At 38.7% G+C, this 19,090-nt stretch overlaps 2 protein-coding genes and 2 pseudogenes across 3 annotated transcripts; 2 read left to right on the top strand and 2 right to left on the bottom strand.

Moving 5' to 3' along the window:
* Positions 1-1,571: 1,571 nt before the first annotated feature.
* LOC126615510 (ABC transporter B family member 19-like) lies at positions 1,572-6,511 on the top strand (annotated as a pseudogene).
* Positions 6,467-9,275, bottom strand: LOC126627143 (uncharacterized; annotated as a pseudogene).
* A 739-nt stretch (positions 9,276-10,014) lies between these two features.
* LOC126625607 (autophagy-related protein 13a-like) lies at positions 10,015-13,696 on the bottom strand. Of its 2 annotated transcripts, none has more exons than XM_050294661.1 (4): positions 13,462-13,696; positions 11,481-13,008; positions 11,207-11,388; positions 10,015-10,533 (listed from the first exon to the last, which is right to left on the bottom strand). In XM_050294661.1, the coding sequence occupies exons 2-4, from the start codon at positions 12,855-12,857 to the stop codon at positions 10,230-10,232; spliced, it is 1,863 nt and encodes a 620-aa protein (XP_050150618.1). In that variant the 5' UTR covers positions 12,858-13,008; positions 13,462-13,696; the 3' UTR covers positions 10,015-10,229. The 2 variants fall into 2 exon arrangements, with proteins under 2 accessions (XP_050150618.1, XP_050150615.1); XM_050294658.1 differs by having other exon boundaries at positions 11,481-12,998.
* Positions 13,697-18,019: 4,323 nt separating this feature from the next.
* Positions 18,020-18,628, top strand: LOC126621819 (protein RESPONSE TO LOW SULFUR 3-like). Its single transcript, XM_050290446.1, has one exon. It carries the CDS (start codon positions 18,133-18,135, stop codon positions 18,457-18,459), a length of 327 nt encoding a protein of 108 aa, XP_050146403.1. The 5' UTR covers positions 18,020-18,132; the 3' UTR covers positions 18,460-18,628.
* The last annotated feature ends 462 nt before the right edge of the window (positions 18,629-19,090 follow it).

Raw genomic sequence — 19,090 nt, 5'->3', positions numbered from 1 at the left:
TTGGAAGTGGTCTCTAGTCAACTCAAACTTTGTATTCTATGTTTTTTATTCTCGTCCTAAACTCTTAATACACTTTTTATTCTCGTCCTAAACTCTTAATACACCATGCCACGTGTATTTTTTATTTTAGAATTGTTTTTTATATCATTTAAGCAATTAAATCTTGCAAAAATTGTTATGAAAAATCCAACATAATATGAAACTTAAAATTAATTCCACAATTTAAGGGGATTTGAAGTCCCTTTGTGGCATGTAAAAGCCTCCCAAGAGATAAAAACGTTAGAAACAATGTATAGTTGCATTTCAAAAGAATGTATATCTATAGATTCCATACATACATAATATGGATACATATAATCAATTAATGTACCCATATTAGTATGTGTATAATAATACGGGTATATTCTGAATGATTGACGACTTATGGGTACATAAGCTACAAGTAAAAAAATAAATATTGTATTCATTACATAGTACATGAAGAACATTGAGGGAGAGGGGGGAGCGCAAGATACAAATTATTTATTTGAATTTGAAAAAAATAAAACAGCTGACGTGGAAATACATTAATAGTGAAATAGTGATGTGTACAAAGTTTAGGAACTTCTATAAAAAATTGAAAACCAACAAAGTTTCAGTCATAGAATATTGGTATTAGGACGAGAGGATGAATTGTAGGAGAGAAATGAAGTGCGAAAATCACTTTCTGGACAAAAAAAAAAAATAGCATTTAACCTAACTGCATCAGACACAAATATCATGCTACAACCTATACATGTCTTAAAAAATCGACGTTGAAAACCAGGAACTGGTTACTCTCGTCCGCTATATAATTCGGAAACGTCTATAAGACCAAACCTAGTACAGTAAAATCCTCCAAAAACAGACTTTGCCAGCCAAATACAAATATCCGTTGGATATGCTTTCGGATTAACTTAATTACTAGTTAATTCTCAATCAAATACATATGAATATTAAACAATGTCACCATCTTAACTTAACCTACTTATCCAGATTCTAGCTGATACAAGGCAAACAAATTAAACAAATCCGACTTTGATCCGTTCGATCGTCAGCCTCCAGTTCCGGTTGTTTTCGATGCCTCAGATTAAGAATATTGGTAACTGTTAATTCATTGATAACAATTTCGTTTTCAGATGAACGTTCGAAAATCGTTAAATAATGATTCAGGAGTTAGCAGGGTTTAACTTATATACAAATCATTAACTTCTTGCCATGCAGTATCTTTGTTTCCCTCTGCATTTTCTATGCACGTCGTAGGAATCGAAGACTAAGATGCAGCCAAGAAGAAGAGAAACCAGGACGTTTTTTTACTTGGTTTTCGACGTGGAATATTCCGAGATATACCTTCTGAGCATCTGTATACACGTATTGTTTTCATAAATTTTGAATAATTTAAGCAGTCTAGTGATCGGCATGCAGCCAAGCTGAAGCAGACCTCTTTCAATTTTATTGCAACGATTGTAAACATATATAACGAAACACGCAGGCATGCAAATGGTGAAACTTTAACTAACTCAAGTGCCCGAAAACGTGAAAAGCTGATGCAGATGGGGAAAAAGAAAGGAGCAACCGTGGAGGACGAGAAGGCGGAGCTTGTCATAGCCGAGACTGTGGGATTCAGCAAGCTGCTGAGCTATGCAGACGCGCTGGATTGGACTATGATGCTATTGGGGACGTTGGGTTCTGTTGTCCATGGTATGGCTTTTCCAGTTGGATATCTTTTGCTCGGAAAAGCTCTCAATGCGTTTGGAAGCAATATCAACGACACTGAAGGCATGGTTAAAGCCCTGAAGAAGGTATAAATATGTAATTAAAAACTAATCAATTCATTAATCATGTGCTTGAAGCAGCTTCCATGCTAAAACAGCAAATTTTCAAACGCAGAAAAGTAGAAAAACCATGCTTCTCATGAGTTTGTTCACGTTGTTTGTTCTTCAGGTTATTCCGTACGTGTGGTACATGGCCTTCGCCACATTTCCAGCTGGAATAGTTGGTAAACTTCGTATTCTTTATCTGCAATTTATATTCCATGCATATATGGGTGACTACTCTAAGGGAGATCGGGGCGATGAAACCATATTTACCAAAATGGTTTGATCGGGATCACTTTCCTAGAGTTTACCATGATGATCTATGTAGCGGAAACATAATAAAAGCCGATAATCTGTTTAATTAGTTACTTTACCTGCTGCTTGGAGTTTGCAGAAATCGGGTGCTGGATGTACTCGAGTGAAAGGCAAGTGGCACGGTTAAGATTGGCGTATCTTCGAGCTGTCCTTAGCCAGGAGATTGGAGCTTTTGATACAGATTTAACCAGTGGAAAAATCATCAGCGGAATCAGTAACCACATGAGTATCATACAAGATGCAATTGGAGAGAAGGTATACAAAAATGCCACTGCCCTCGCTCATAAATGTGTGTGTGTGTACGTGAGCGCGTGTTTGACAAATTAAATTCATGACAAAATATATGCTAATTAGTTAACTATGAATTTCGGGTCACTCACAGATGGGGCATTTTCTGTCATGCTTGGCAACTTTCTTTTCTGGAATTTTGATTGCTGCCATATGCTGTTGGGAAGTGGCACTGCTGACCTTGGTGGTTGTTCCTTTGATTCTTGTAATCGGAGGCACTTACACAAAGAAAATGAACTCCATCTCCGCCACTAGAGTGCTTTACCAGTCAGACGCTACGGCTATGGTAGAACAGGTAACTTGAGCCAAAGAACAAATCTAATTCAAGGAAAAAAAACGATCCAAATGAACTAAGTTACTGATCATATTCCTGCATCACAGACAATATCTCAAATCAAAACCGTATATGCATTTGTTGGAGAAAGTTCTGCGATCAAGTCCTTTTCGGATTGCATGGCAAAACAGTATTTGCTAAGCAAAGGAGAGGCTCTGATAAAGGGAGTTGGAACAGGAATGCTTCAATCTGTGTCTTTCGGTTCTTGGGCTTTCATCATTTGGGTTGGTGCTGTTGTAGTCACAGCCAAGAGAGCAAGCGGGGGAGACGTTCTAGCAGCAGTGATGTGCATTCTATTTGGAGCTATGTAAGTAAGCAGAGTAAAAAAAATCCATGACTGGCGGAAAGTTCTTTGAAAGAACTAACCCAACTTGGTTTGAATTTCAGATCACTGACTTATGCTGCACCAGACATGCAAATCTTCAATCAGGCAACAGCTGCAGGAACTGCAGTTTTCCAAGTGATCAATAGAAAGCCGGTTATAAGCTACAATTCAGAAGGGAAGATACTTGAGGAGATTCATGGCAACATTGACATCCATGAAGTGCACTTTTCCTACCCGTCCAGGCCGGACAGAGCCATCCTTCAAGGGTTTTCATTGTCGATTCCAGCAGGAAAGACAGTAGCCTTTGTTGGGAGCAGTGGGTGTGGAAAGAGTACTATCATCTCCCTAGTTGCAAGATTCTATGATCCCTTAAAAGGTCTGTTACCTCTCCTCAAATTAAATGTTTGAAAATGGTTGCTTGATTTACTAACACTGAATCACTGATCATCGAGTGCAACCCTCAGGAGAGATTCTGATCGACAACCATAACATCAAGGATCTTGACCTGAAGTTCCTGAGGAAAAACGTAGGAGCAGTTTCGCAAGAACCGGCACTGTTTGCAGGATCCATCAGTGGCAACATGAAAGTAGGTAAGATGGATGCAGAAGATGAAGAGATCCAGAAAGCAGCAGTCATGGCTAATGCACATACTTTCATATCCCAACTTCCAGACCAATACTCAACAGAGGTTCGCTACTCTAACCATATATCCGAATTAACTGAAAACTTGGATTATGGACGATATTACGGTAACTCATACATTTTGACTGAAATGGGGTACAGGTGGGACAAAGGGGAGTCCAGTTATCAGGAGGGCAAAAACAGAGAATCGCCATAGCAAGAGCAATTCTAAAAAATCCTCCAATTCTTCTGCTTGACGAGGCCACGAGTGCTCTTGATTCGGAGTCAGAAAAGGTGGTTCAAGATGCCCTTGACAAGGCTATGCAGGGAAGGACAGTCATCTTGATCGCACACAGGCTCTCAACTATTATCAATGCAGATATGATTGCTGTGGTAGAAAATGGACGAGTTTCAGAAACGGGGACGCACCACAGCTTGCTTGACAGCAGCAAATTCTACAATAACTTGTTTTCTATGCAGAACATCAACCCAGTTCGCGACTCGAGGTTATTAATTCACACCTTAAAATCCCCCTTGATTAATTGTTACTCATGTAATCTGCATAAGACAAAAAAAACATATCTAACCATACTACAACGTTAACTGAATGACAGAGAAACTAGTACCTCTGAAGAACCTACAAACACGCAACAACAGATTTCACTTGAAGAGATGGAACAAGACAAGGAAACTTGGGAGCCTGACAGCAATCTTAAGGAGTCTCCCAAGCATGAAGAACAGGAAAAAAGCAAAAGAGCTATATTCTTCAGGATCTGGTATGGCTTGCAAAAGGAGGACCTCGGAAGGATTGCTCTCGGTTCCTTCGCAGCAGCTTTCTCAGGCATATCAAAGCCTGTCTTTGGGTATTTCATTATAACTATTGGAGTAAAATACGTTAAGCCAGACGCTAAGAGGCACGTTGAAATATATTCAATCATCTTCTCTCTAATAGGATTTCTTTCGTTGTTCTCTCACACCGTGCAACATTACTTGTTTGGAATAATTGGAGAGAAGGCCATGACAAACCTAAGACTCGCTCTCTATTCAGGTATAATACACTACCAACACAATCATCTCATGTTTTCCATATCAGTAAGTGGAATCTTTCTGCTTTAATTATGTATCAGAAAGCTGAAAAATTTAACCCGTTCCTTTGAAATCATGCAGGTGTACTACGCAATGAAATCGGATGGTATGAGAAACCTGAGAACGGCATTGGTTCGCTTACTTCACGGATCATCAATGACACCTCGATGGTGAAGACTATAATTGCTGATCGTATGTCTGTCATCGTTCAGTGCATCTCCTCCATACTGATTGCAACAGGTGTCAGCATGTATGTTAACTGGAGAATGGGATTGGTAGCTTGGGCCGTGATGCCTTGCCACTTCATTGGTGGTTTGGTTCAAGCCAAGTCTGCCAAAGGGTTTTCGGGTGATGCAGCTGCTGCACATGCTGAACTTGTTACTCTTGCTTCTGAGTCTGCAACCAACATAAGAACTGTGGCATCCTTCTGTCACGAAGATCATATACTCAGAAAAGCCAGAATATCTCTAGAAAACCCCAAGAAGAGGTGCAGGAGAGAAAGTATCAAGTACGGCATAATTCAGGGTATTTCCCTTTGCTTATGGAACATTGCGCATGCTGTTGCGTTGTGGTATACGACAGTTTTGGTTGATAAAAATCAAGCAAGCTTTGAGAATGGCATAAGAGCCTACCAGATTTTTTCTCTCACAGTACCTTCAATTACAGAGCTATGGACATTGATTCCCACGGTCATCTCTGCCATCGGTGTGCTAACTCCTGCATTCCAAACCCTTGACCGCAAAACTGAAATCGAACCAGATACACCAGAAAGTTCAAATCCTGACAGAATTAAAGGGGATATTGAATTTCAGAATGTCAAGTTCAATTACCCTTTAAGACCGGAAGTAACTGTCCTGAACGATTTCAGTTTACAAATTGAAGCTGGAAGAAAGGTTGCTTTTGTCGGCCCAAGTGGAGCTGGAAAATCTTCCGTACTGGCCCTTCTGCTCCGATTTTATGATCCAATGGAAGGAAGAATACTCATCGACGGAAAGGAGATAAGGGAATACAATTTGAGGTGGCTGAGGAGACAAATAGGACTAGTGCAACAAGAGCCTCTTCTTTTTAGCTCCTCAATTAAAGCCAACATCTGCTATGGGACCGAGGAGGCTTCTGAAGCTGAAATTGTGGAGGTATCTAGAGAAGCAAACATAAATGAATTTATATGTAACTTGCCTGACGGATATGAAACTGTTGTTGGGGAGAAGGGCTGCCAACTTTCAGGAGGACAAAAGCAAAGAATGGCCATAGCTAGGACACTGCTAAAGAGGCCTGCAATTCTGCTCCTCGATGAAGCAACCAGTGCCCTTGATGCTGAATCTGAGCAGTCCGTGGTGAGTGCATTGGAAGCAATAAACTTGAGAAGTCTGTCAAAAACCACACAAATTACAATTGCACATAGGCTTTCCACAATAATACACTCCGATACCATTGTCGTCATGGATAAAGGCAAGATTGTGGAGACAGGTTCACACTCAGCCCTGATAGTAGCATCAGAAGGAGTTTACTCAAGATTATATCAGCTGCAGAACTTGGGAGAAGAGTAACACATACATGCATCGAGGGTTCTTAGGAAATATTTAGGGCTAATATATATCTAAAGGAGCTTCAAGTTTAAGCCTTTTTTTATGACAATAAATGTTGAATAGAGAAGCACAAATGTAGCAGTACATCATATACATTGATAAATGAGTAAATTTGTTCTCAGGGGGTACAATGTATGTATACAAGAGAATACACTCGCAAACCAAGTGGAGGGCACAAGCAGTCCTTCCATCCAAAAACACTAACAAAGAGTAAAAGTCTGTGCTCTTGAGCTCCAGCAAGCTTTATTCCTCACCCTCAAAGGTATGTTTTACACCGGAAAGCAAGCATAAGTGCTTTCCAAGCTACATGATTGTGTCGGCCGCCAAATCTTCCAGGCATCTCTGACCTCTCTAGCACTCTTTCCATGCTGCCTGATTGTGTAAGCCACCAAATAACCAATACGTCCCAGATTAAGAGCTGGCCAAACAGCACAGCTCCCTGGCCACTGAATAGTAAAAAAATCTGGATCCCTGATTCTTTAACACTCTTGGCACATAAAAAATCCATTAACAGCAACGCATTTACTCAAAACCAACCAATCATTCTAGATCACTTGTACATCAGAGGTCAACAAAAAAACTGCAACCGCAATATCTTCAGAAATCAAAATTTTCTTTTGAAGGGTGGGGGTAAACCTTCAATTTTCTCTTTCAGGGTGCATTGATCCCAAACGTATCTCATCTGTCTCTTTCCTGTCTCATTGTATACACGCGAACTATTTGTTCCTTTAGCCAAAAACAACTGGAAAAGTTTCTGCCCGGGTGTCAAATGTACAACAGGTTCCTCTAGAATTCAAGAAAGACACTTTCCATTGCCTTAAGCAACCCCTTTTCCTCCCCGCTTGCAACTCCAGGATCGATATAGCACAACTGAAACAAAACCGTTACATCAGATCCAGTCCTAGAGAGTAATCAAAACCAAAGGCAAATTTAAGATTGAAATAGTCATTACCTGGTATTGTGCCTTTTTCAGTGTCTGAACCCCTCGTTTTACAAACTTCTGCCATCCTACCTTTTCTCTTAGTGATCTTTCCAGATCTGCCGTTCTCTGCAATTATGTGTCACAACTCACAAGAGTGAAAATCCAAATGTATTCGATGGTGAATTGTAAGATAAAGGATGATAAGCCTAAGATGCACCACGGAATCATAAAAACAGGCGGCAACTTACATGGCCAGGGTCTAATATTAAGAGATTGTGTTGCTGCACACCATTACGTTGACCCTTGACTTGAATCCCAACAATCATTCTCGAATGTCCATCGTGTTGGAATTACAAGGGTCTGCTCAAAAAACCTCTCTACAAATTAGACCAAATTATAAAACGTACTGGTTTTATGCATATTGCACTCTTGGTACTATAGCTACTCATCAAAACAGAAACTTACGTTTTGTCACTGACAATGACCTGATGATTGCCAGATTTGGTGGAATTATTATCAGAAAAGTAGTTCCAGATCCAATCAATGAGAACCTGATGACCCTTTGCTTTTCCTTGTAAACTTATTTCCTGAATTCTCATCACTAGGGCTACCCATAGAGTCACCAAGCTGGATACTAGAACATCCCGACTTTTCAAGTCCACTGGAACTTGCTTGAGTAGTATCATGATTCCTTACCAACAAATACATATCCAATGAGCCACGAACCTGGATTGCTTTCCTCTTTCCGCCATTATGTATTCTCTTGAGTCTTCATCTCTTTCCCAAGACTTGAACGAGGAAGAGAAGGATAAAATGATTCAAGTTCCTTGGGATCAAAATCCACTACCCTTCCTCGAAGTCCAAAAGAACGGAAAAGGGCAGCACATTCAGTAGCTCCAATCCATTTTCTCGAGCCATAAACGTTCTCAGCAAAATGATCCGAACCAAGTGTATCAAAACCCTTTCCCCAAGCAATCTCAAGCCACCTTTAAAGTGATGGGATATCAGGAACAAAACCTGAACCACGAAACAAAACCTCCCGAGCTTCTTGCCTTTGCACAAGCAAGTGGGAGCTAAGCATTTGGATGTTATGCCACCCGCAACCCCACCCCTTGTCCTCGGATTGAATGCTCTGAAAATGATCAATATAACCGGACAAAATGGTGGTTGCATTTCCATGTTCTAACTCCAAACAGCCTCTAAGCAATGCCATTAAGCCACCTTCAATCTTGTGGAAAGTAGTCCTAGTCTGTAAAGCAATCAAGCAAGAAACTTTTTCCTCCATACTAATTTCTGCATCACATCTCCAAAATGGCAATTCACCGATTGAACAAGAACATAACAAACAAAAAATAATAACATATTTTCTGAGAAAAACGAATAAAAATCTGTTCTTTTATCCTATATGCTTTCAATGAGCAAGGAATAAGGGCTTGTTTGGGACTGCTTCTGTAGGAATCACTTCTGCTCAAAAGTGTTTCTGCTATAAGTGTTTCTATGAGTCTACGGTTTTTCTTTTCCATTATAAGCGCTTTTGATTGTCAGAAAACACTTTCAGCGCTTCGAAAGCAATTCCGAAAAGAGTAAGGGGAGAAAGTAAAAGAGTAACTACCATGGCTGGTGGAGGTGAAGAAGGAGCGAGAGCAAGCTGTTGGGCAAACTCCAAATCCCTCGCCAGTTGCTTATCGACCTCATCATCCTCAACCTCCTCGGAGTGACCGTTGGCACGCCTGCAATTCGAATTCATACAATCACAATTTTAAACACATCAAAAATCCACCAATAAAAAGGATTATCAACCCGATACACTATTTTCACAGCGGCGGAGCTGCTGAAGAACGCCGAGGGCCTCCGCCGGTGCGCGCGCTTTGCTTTGCTCTTGCTCGAACAGCGCGGTTACTCTTTCTTTTTCAACCACGCACGTGTGTTTGTACACCTCACGTGAGAGTGAATATTCGGCGGCGCAAAGATACCGCAGCCGAAAGAGTCAATTATACCCTTACTATTTTGTACTAATTTTACCTTATTCTCGTACCGACCTCTGGGTCATTTGTCGTATTTTGAATTCTGATGTATTTGCCAATTGGGGTCCAAAATTATTTCTTTGGCCCATCTTCTTTGTCAATTTGTCAATTTAAATAGCTCAGCAAATTAAGAGTTCAATTTAGACCTAGCAAACGGTTGTGCTTATCATGTTCATGTTGTTTTCGTGTTATACTCTTTAACTCTTTATCTTAACAGATAGCCCGATAACGACCCGATTCGTTAACTAGCCGTGTCGTTTTGTGTCGAGTTACCAGGTAATGCAAGAAATTGTCATCTTAATGTCTAGATCTTACAAATGATATCTTATTTGTTTCTTAACAGATGATCCGATAACGACCCGACTCATTAACAAGTAGATCCGAAACCTGTTATTTTCGTGTCAGGTTAACAGATCGTACAAGAAATTGTCAGGCCTAATTCGGTTCCTTCAAGTTCCATTTTCTTTTTCAATATCTAATTTGTTATTGATTCTAATTTTGTTGCTTTCAAAATCATTGTTTAAGCAAAAGCCTGCAGCTGCATGATTCCATTATTTTTTTTCCATCGTCAAAAAGATTATCCAAATGTGTCAAATTCTAAGTTTTTGCACGGATGCTCTGTGTGTGTGTGTGTGTGTGTGTCTGTGTGAGAGAGAGAGAGAGAGAGAGAGATCAACGTAAGGTATAAACACTTTCTAAACATTAACGGCCATTAAAATCGCAGTAAACAGATTTAACGACAATAACTAAGTTTTGGGTCATGATATATACAGGCTGTTAGTCCTCCATTCATTCTATTCACATGAAAATGTATGTTTTTTCTTCTAAGACGTTGAAACTATAGCGCGGCAATGGCGCTCAACTCAGGCAATACTAGCAGCAACTCTGACTCTTTATGATTCCTCTTTGGCAAGCACCCTCATTCCGCTTTTAGAGAGAAGAAGGTCTTTCATTTCTCGGTAACTTCTGAGCTCCTCCAGTGCATCAGATGTCTTCCGAGGCATAAAGAAACCAGAAGCCGTAGCAACTCCTCCCTCATGCTCATTCTTCCCGGACTGGGATGAGTAACAACTTGAATCTTGGCGCAGAGGCGGAGCTGTCCTCAGCATCTGAACCAGAACGCCGACAGCAGCATCTTGTGATTTTCTACCCATTGGCAGTGACTGAGATGTGAACTCTGAAGGCCTTTTGCAGTCACTGTTCACCCAAAATGTGAAAAGAGAAATATAAGATGATACGGAGCAAGCTATGCATCTTTGCAGCAAGCAATATCCCAAATGTACATTCAGATCAAGTGTATACGTTAAGGTTAGAAAAAAGAAACGTCAATTCAAGTCATTAAAAGTAATTAACCCGTCAATTATAGTAATCATATGTTTCCATTTCTTACGTTTTTCAACATACCATAGCACATTACCATAAAAAATTCTAGTTAAGGAAACTACAGTAACAATCTCTAATGGAGCTGAAAGTAATAGAACCGAGTATATCAGATTTTGGGTGCAGTGCTTGCAGACAAAGTGAATTCCGTTACAAGAGATGAACCAGGCAAATGATAGATCATGTACACAAACACACTGGTTTTAACTTAATCACAGGGATCCGGGTAGAAATAGACCAAACCATATTCTCTTTTATGCTTCTTTTATCCATCATAAAACCCAGCAATTTAAGAAGCCGAAAGCAAATAAACATTAAGGTGAGAAGCATAAAAAATGCATGTAGTAAAGTAGTCACAACAATGGTGGTGGAATTAATATAATACAATTGCTGGAAGATTCGATCAAAAAAGGGCCATGACTACATATATAGATATAGCATAAAGATTCGACCAGAATAAAAAGTATACACCATAAAAATTATTAAGTACCTGGTTTGAGAATCTGATGTATCAACATCATCCACGTCGAAAGGACATGAGAACTCAACATCATCCAAATCGTCCTGGAAAGACAGTCTACTCGAGCTTCTAGAAAATCCAACACGTGGTGAGCCACTAGACGACAACAATCCTGAGAAACGCCCTGAATCATCTTTGCTGTCTTTCGTCATCTATGAAACAAACAAAAACTGGTGTTACTAGAAACCATGAGAAACAATTAACTTCAAGACCAGAGGTTGCTTAATCGGGAAACAAGGACTACCTTCTGACCAATGTAATGATTCGAATTTCCAGGGTGAGTCTCTCCAGCCCTTGAAACCTCCAATTTTCTGATTGCCCTGATTCCTGATGGAGACTCTTGAGAGGAATGATCATTTCTTGTGCTTCTGGATGATAAAGGAGGAAGAGAATTTCTACTTGGATCAGACAAATTGGGGGATAAGTATCTAGGGCTTCTGCCCCCCCTTGGAAGGGGGATGCTTACAGGGGCAGTTCCTGAACGAATTCGAGTTTGCATAGGACTGAAATTACCACTGGATAGGTATGTTGGGGGAGATGGCGATGGGGATGCCGAAAATGGAGGTGAAAGCTGATACTCATCAGAATTCATATTTCTTTGATGACTTAGAGGTCTAAAGTTTTGACCTCTGTTAGCAAATGTATCAATAGGAGGAGATCCAACATCATATGACATAGGAGATGCACGATATGCTGGTGGAGATCCAACTAAGGGTTTATTGTGCACAAAGGAAGGTGATCTGTGGAAGCCACTTGTCCAGCTGTGTGGGCGTTGGTGTGGCGCACCAGATGGCGGTCGTGCTCCTCCCACCGGAAAGGAAGTTGCACTAAAACCCTTCTCTGATGAGGGGAAAAACCTCATGGGGTCCGTGGCAGGACTACCAACATAATCAGTAATTATCCTCGGTGGCATTGGTAATGAAGGCTCGAGATTGAAATCAGCTAGTGTTGAACGGTAAGTCACAGATAAAGAAAGGCAGCCAGGATGAGCCTCTACGGGAGCAAAACTGTGCTCCTCCATTAGTTCCTCCTCCGCCCTTGAGAATGGATCTCTAAGTGAAGACACCTTGTAGATGATATCAAAATTGTAAGTCTGACTAGATGTACTTAGCTGTTTAAAGATCCTATAAGCTGGAAGAAGCCTCATATACGAATAAAGGGTACGTAAAAGTATGATGGACTTCTTGTATGTCTTCTTGTAAGAGGCCGAAGTGTCACCAGTTTGAGGAGCCACAACCCGTGGAGTTTCATACTGGACAACCCACCTCTCTATGATCGTCTCAACAGATGTCCCCTCCACAGAATTCACATACAGATTGTCAACAGAAGAAGAACTAGGTCCTCCATGAACAAGTATTATGTCAATTATCATCGGATCCATTACACTTCTGTGCCAAGAATTCAAATTCTCAAGAGCTGCAGGGCGGTCCCCTAGTATTAAGTTAAACCACTTGTCACTCCTTCTCACTCGAGTAGCAGATGACAGGTCACCGCTGCGATCATGCGGGTGAAGAGAAGGAATCCTAGAGTCCAAAACAATATGCAAGCTCTTCAACAGAAATTGGGAAACTATCTGTTCCATTTTCCCCGATTCTAGCTGAGAATTATTCTGAAAGTCCATAATTCCTCAAAATTAAATCGTTAACTAGAGTCCCACTCCCTCTTTACAGCATTTCACTCAGAAGCAACCGGTACCCAAAAAAACCACTCCTTGCCCAAATCACTCAAAAACAACAACATGAATTCGGATAAAGTCTCGATCCTGCATTAAACTATAGAATTATTTGATGTGCACCAATGCAATTATCGGATTAAACGAACAGACGAAAGCAGTGAAAATTAAACACCCACTTCAAGAAACCTTTTTCAACCAAAGGTTAGTACTTCAGAAGTGCCAGAACAAAATTAAATCAACAACTGACCGAGATGATAATGCAAGAAACAAAAATGGAGCAGAATCAGATGACCCAAATAAAACCCACATCCAAAATTCAACATGCAAAGCATTCAATGACCCATTAAGCATCTGAAAGTAACGGATCAAGCATATCGGGTAAATGGGTCCTCGGATGATCCAACATGAAGATGACGAAATTCGTAATAAATTAACAATCTTAATGAAACTATAAATAATCAGATTACGTTAAAAACGAGAGATCTAATCTTCCCAGATGATATTGAAAACGTAATCAGAAAAATAAATGATGCGGAAACAGGAAACTTACTGAAAGGGAAGAGTGATGGTAAATTTGGAGTTTTCTTCTGCAATGCAAGAGAGAGAGAGAGAGCCCACGTATTCCCCTTCTTCTTCTTCTTGTTGCTCAATTTGTTTGATTGTTTTGAATTTTAAGTAAACATTTCAAGTTTTGATGAATAAAAAAATGGCTCAATCATTTGATTTGAGTTATGTCATTGCAAGTGGTCTGACTACTGTAGGCGGAGGGGGAAAAGGGGGATGAACTCGAAAGATGATGGTCGATTTATTACGAGGCTTTAACAATAAAAACTCCCGAGAATGTTCACCGTAACGAAAAATTATATTTTTATTCTAAAAAATTATATTTTTATCTTAAAAAATCAACTCTGTTATTATTTACTTTATCTTTTATTTTATTTTTATTATTAAAATTCAAAATTTTCAAGTCATTTTCATTAATTTTTCTATATTAAAATTAAGGTTTTTTTTTAGCCAAAATGGTACTTAAAATTAGTATAACTCCTTACTTTGAGTTTTAAGATTTAAAATCGATAGAAGTAGTGATGTATGAGTTTGTCCACTATCAATCATTTTGATCTTTCAGTGAAATACATATAAGGACTAAATGATAAAAATGCATTCAATTTATTAAATAGAGATTTTATCTTTATTTAATAGAAACACTAAATGACTAAAATGAAAAATTATATTAATCTGACTATTTGAGTTAAAAATCCTTTAAATTTTAAGGAAAATTAATGAAAATGGTTTGAAAACTTTGAATTTTAATTATAAGGACAAAATAAAGGGTAAAGTGAATAGTATCATATTTGACTTTTTAGTGTAAAAATGTGGTTTTTCGTTAAAGTAAACAGTACCGTAGGCTTTTCGTTAAAACTTTCCAAACTTTAAGCTCAAGATGAGGACAAAAAAGAGAATAATATTGGGCATTTGGGGAGTCGAACTCGTAAGCCCAATCCATCAAATTCATAAACTGCACGGGAGTTTAATCTCGTATCGTCTTTTCGGCCCAACGTCCGTTAACCATTTCAAAATTAACATTTTTAGAGCGATAATTATTTTATATTTACTCTTTGTATTTGAAATATATGAAAAGGAAAATGCTTTGAACAACTTAAAATAATCTGTGCTCCTTTAGTTTTAAGACTTGTTTGGAAGTGTTTTTGAAATAACTAAAATCGAGTTTAGAGAAAATGTTTTTGGATTCCAAAAATACTTAAAGTGCTTTCTGTAAAAAGGCATTTTAAGTGTTTTTTTCAAGATTTACTTACATTTTTATTAAGAATTTGTTCTAAAAATATTTTCACCGAAAACTTTTTCAAACGAGCTTCTAGTTTTAATTATTACACGGGGCCCATCGGGCTTTAAAAAGCAAGAGTTGACAATAGCACATGATGGCAAGTTGTGTTTATTGGGTGGAGGGCATGTCATAATCCATAAAATCATACATGGTAAAGGGAAGATTAGAATGATTAATCGTCAGGGTGCCAAATATTCATTTTAATTTTATCTCTTACCGACACCAACTAATTCTATTAACGGTCAGAAATATAGGTTAGTATACAAAGTGTCATAATACAAGTGATTAAATTATTTTTTATTTTTTTAGTATCCAACCACTTTTATTATAAAATTTTGTGTCTTGAAGACTAGGTTTCCGTGACATCGAAAATTTTCTTTCATAAATTGTATGCTAGCTCTATGAGCGTGGTTTTAGTTTAATTGCTCATAAATTTGGTCTTTCTTTAAGCCGCTAGTGTGATTAGATGGGTTGGCCAAAATAATATACTTAGCAACTAAGCACTCGAGGTCAATCGTTATTTTCGTAATTTTTAAAGTAATTAATTTAAAAAAATGATTTGACAAACAAAAGTTGGCACTGGATGTTGGTCCAATTCGAAATACCACTTATGTCACAATTAAAAGGACGACAATGGTACGAATGGCCACAAACCTTCCACGGACCCGCGTTGAGACGGAATAATACTATCCACACAACTTTTTTTATTTCTCACGCATCATTCTAAATTTTTAATTATCATATCAAATAAATTGAACAAGATCAATGAAAAAAATTAACAACAGTATGAGGGAGGTAAAAATAAGCGTGTGATACTGTGAATAGCACTACTCGTTAAGATAATATAGCGAAAAATAATCAGCTTTTAGAAAGACGTACTCATTTGTTTACCATTTATGTTCATATTACATCCACATAAATAAAAGTAAACATGGAATAAATCGTCGGTAAATATTGGAGATCTAATGTTTTAGATTACATTTGTTCACATTTGCAAAGTAATTTGATCTGAAACTTTCTTTTTTTGTCTAAATTATGGACAGAAGATGGAATATACCTTTATTCAACTTAATAAACTCATGAAGTACAATGCTCATAAGGGCGGATGGACATTGAAACCAAGTGGTCCTACGACCAACTGTATTTTTGGTACATGCCCTTTCATGCCTACTAAATGTTTGATTGTTCGTAATGAATCATGAGGTTTTTTGGCTGTTAAATGTGAGAAGTTTTCTGATATCTTCTCACCCCTCCAAGCAGAGGCTGTGACGGTCCGGGTTGGCTTGATTTGGGCATTTGAAAGGGGATTTACAAACTTATTATGTGAGAGTGATTCGCTTTTGTGGAGATTGTCTGTGATTCTTCTGTCAATCTGTCTTCCATTAGACAAGTGATAGAAGACATCAAGGCCATTGTTTCTACAGTCACTAAAGTTTCTTTTACCCACACTCGCCGGCAAGATAATGGGGTTGCTCATAGGCTAGCTCGTATTGGTTTATCTGTGGATCAATTTTGTGAGTGGTTGGGATCTCCTCCTAGTATTATCATGGATGCTGGTTGAGGATTGTTCCTTTCCCTAATTTTCCTTTGATTCATTGTAATGCTTTATTATTGAAATACAACTGCTATCGTTTCCTTAAAAAAAAAAATGTTTGACAATACTCGACAAATGGATAGAACAAATTAAATAACTCTATTTCTTTACACAAAATTTTGAAACACTACATATCTAGTATGTATCGAAAAATTAATAACATTTATTCGTTCACTCGGAATATTCATCGTGTCGCAGCATGCTTACTGCGTAGCCCAACTTTATGAAGATAAGGACGGCCCGCCCACTAGTATGTCAATCAAGTGTCTTATGCAACCACGAAAGGCCACGATGCTCCTTTAAAAAAAAAAAAAATCCATTTTTTACACAGAGGGTTAATACTAATACAATTTATTTAAAAGTGTTTTTAAAATAATTGAAAGCGTTTTTAATGAAAGTGTTTTTATGTTTCAAAAGTGTTTTTTTTTTATGATTTACTTACATTTTTACTAAGAATTTGTTTCAAAAATACTCTAATCTAAAATATTTTCAGTCATTTTAAAAACACTTAAAACGTCAATATTAATAATGTGAGATGACAATGAAAAATTTGGTCAGCTATATTGACGTTAACCAAATGAATCTTCTTTGTTATTTGTTTGTATTTACATATAATTTGGTAGGGATGTGATATCCACATATCATTTTTTACTTCTCTCACACCTTTTTAATTTTCGGCCGTCGGATCGGATGAATTGAAGAAGATCAAATGATAGAAATTAACAATAAGTGTGAGAGAAGTAAAAAGAGGTGTGTGGATAGCATATCCCAATTTGGTAACAAAAAACGTTACTAAATATCTAAGTGAGGAGATGATTAGTTAATCGGATATAACCACATACAAATTCTATTATGCTTGTGGTATCTTATATTTCAAAGTTTTTAATCGTAACAATTTTAATTAAAAATTAATAATCAAGATTTGTCGGCTAAAAACATTAAAATACATTATGAGCTCATATGGTGGTCATCGATTTTTGGGCCAAGACTTGAACGTGCTCGATGACTCATCTCTAAGGCTATCTCCAACCGACTCGATCAAAGGGTCATAATGTTAAAAATAGCTAAGAATAACACGAAAATCGTCTCCAACCGAGGGTTAGGCCAAAAGGCTTGTGGGCCCCACCGGGCCCAAACCCCCAAATCAGGCCAGCGGACTAGCCATTTCTAGCCAGCCAGCCAGTCCTCTAGCCCAGCCCCCCAGTGCTAGAATGTCAAGCTTGACATTTTGCCAGGCCTCCAGCACCAAAATGTCAAGCTCGATATTTTGCCAGGCCTCCTGCTCCACAATGTCAAGCTTGACATTCTACCAGTCCTCTAGCTCAGCCTATTTGAATACCAACGGCTACTTGGCGTCAGTATGACGCCAGCTAGAAACGATTAGCTAACATCACGTTGTCATCAGGTTACCGTTTAACGACGTATCATTCCATTAAAGTTGGTCCATGCACGTAATAGACATGGAATTACACTAACTTTTAAGTCCAATTCAATATAATAAAAGTTAGTAATGGCATACGAACGCATCTCAAATAAAATAGAATTTTGGCACTACAAAGAGTTAGGATGACAGATGCAAATGCGTAAGCAGAGTCACAAATTCGAAACCAAAGCATTTCCATTGAACCTGGACACCTGTTGTTGGCCTTTATAAACGTACTCTGCGCACCGCTACTCACAAAACACTTTGTATTTTCCATAAACGTACTCTGCGCACCACAACTCACAAAACACTTTGTATTTTCGTTAGCTGAGACCTGTGAGCTTCTTCGAGTCTAACAAAAATGGCGGTAACGAAGCAACTGCAGGCGGCGGAAGAAGAGAAGCTGCTGAGGCAGAGGAACGAGGAATTGGAGAGGGAGTTGAGGAAGAGCCAGGAGAGGGAGGAGCGGATGAAGGCGGAGCTCCAGAGGGCCCGCGAAAGGCTCCGAGTCGCCGAGGAGGCGGAGGAGCGCCTCTGCTCGCAGCTCGGTGAGCTCGAAGCCGAGGCAGTCGATCAGGCGCGTATGGATCATGCCCGGATTCTGGCCCTCGTGGACAAGCTCTCGCAGGCCCAGCGCCTCCTCCAGGCTTCCGCCGTCGCCCTGCCGCCGGGACTCGCTTCCAAATGACAGCCTGGTTAAGTCTTCTCGTGAAAAAGTAGACGAGTTTTTCGTTGTAATTTGGGCGTGTACGTGTTGTATTATTATGTTGTTTGACGATTTGAATCATTTGATTCATTTTCTTGCCCTTCAAGGAAAACAAATATATAGGGAAGAAGAGATCAATATTGCTTTGCAATTCTTGTTCTTGGTGTTTGCAATTTCTCCGTCCGGTTGATAGTCTTAAAATGCTCATTGAGTGTCGATTATATCATATTGGATTGGATAACTCGTCAGGTTTAATGCATATTGAATTAAAATTTGATGTCTATTTTGTTTAAGCTGAAATGGGATATCTTCATTAACTTACACTGAATTTAGTGAGGAGGCCACAATAGTTTGTGGCTGAGATTTTTCAATGTGTTCAGAATACGAGCACATACATCATGTATTATTATATAAATGGATGAAACTTTAAGAAAAGAAGAAGAAGAAAGGAAGGTTTACTCCACTTTTATAATAACATTGACATACCGGTCTGTTTTTCCGACACATTAAGAATATGTCACTTTTAAGGTTGTAAACAGAAGAGAATAATTAATTTTGTAGGGTAATTAACTGATTATGATTAGTAATTGAATTAATTAGAGCAAAGGAGAGC

Source organism: Malus sylvestris, chromosome 1, assembly GCF_916048215.2.
Source record: "Malus sylvestris chromosome 1, drMalSylv7.2, whole genome shotgun sequence".
Taxonomy (NCBI): domain Eukaryota; kingdom Viridiplantae; phylum Streptophyta; class Magnoliopsida; order Rosales; family Rosaceae; genus Malus; species Malus sylvestris.
The sequence above is the reverse complement of the archived record's forward strand: the minus strand, read 5'-3'. Positions and strand labels throughout refer to the sequence as shown.

Coding starts and splice junctions, on each gene's coding strand:
- LOC126625607 (XM_050294661.1), bottom strand. CDS start 12,857: ATGGACTTTCAGAATAATTCTCAGCTAGAATCGGGGAAAATGGAACAG. Junction 11,389..11,480: donor ATCATTACATTGGTCAGAAG/GTAGTCCTTGTT, acceptor TTTGTTTCATAG/ATGACGAAAGACAGCAAAGA. Junction 10,534..11,206: donor ACATCAGATTCTCAAACCAG/GTACTTAATAAT, acceptor TTGGGTGAACAG/TGACTGCAAAAGGCCTTCAG.
- LOC126621819 (XM_050290446.1), top strand. CDS start 18,133: ATGGCGGTAACGAAGCAACTGCAGGCGGCGGAAGAAGAGAAGCTGCTG.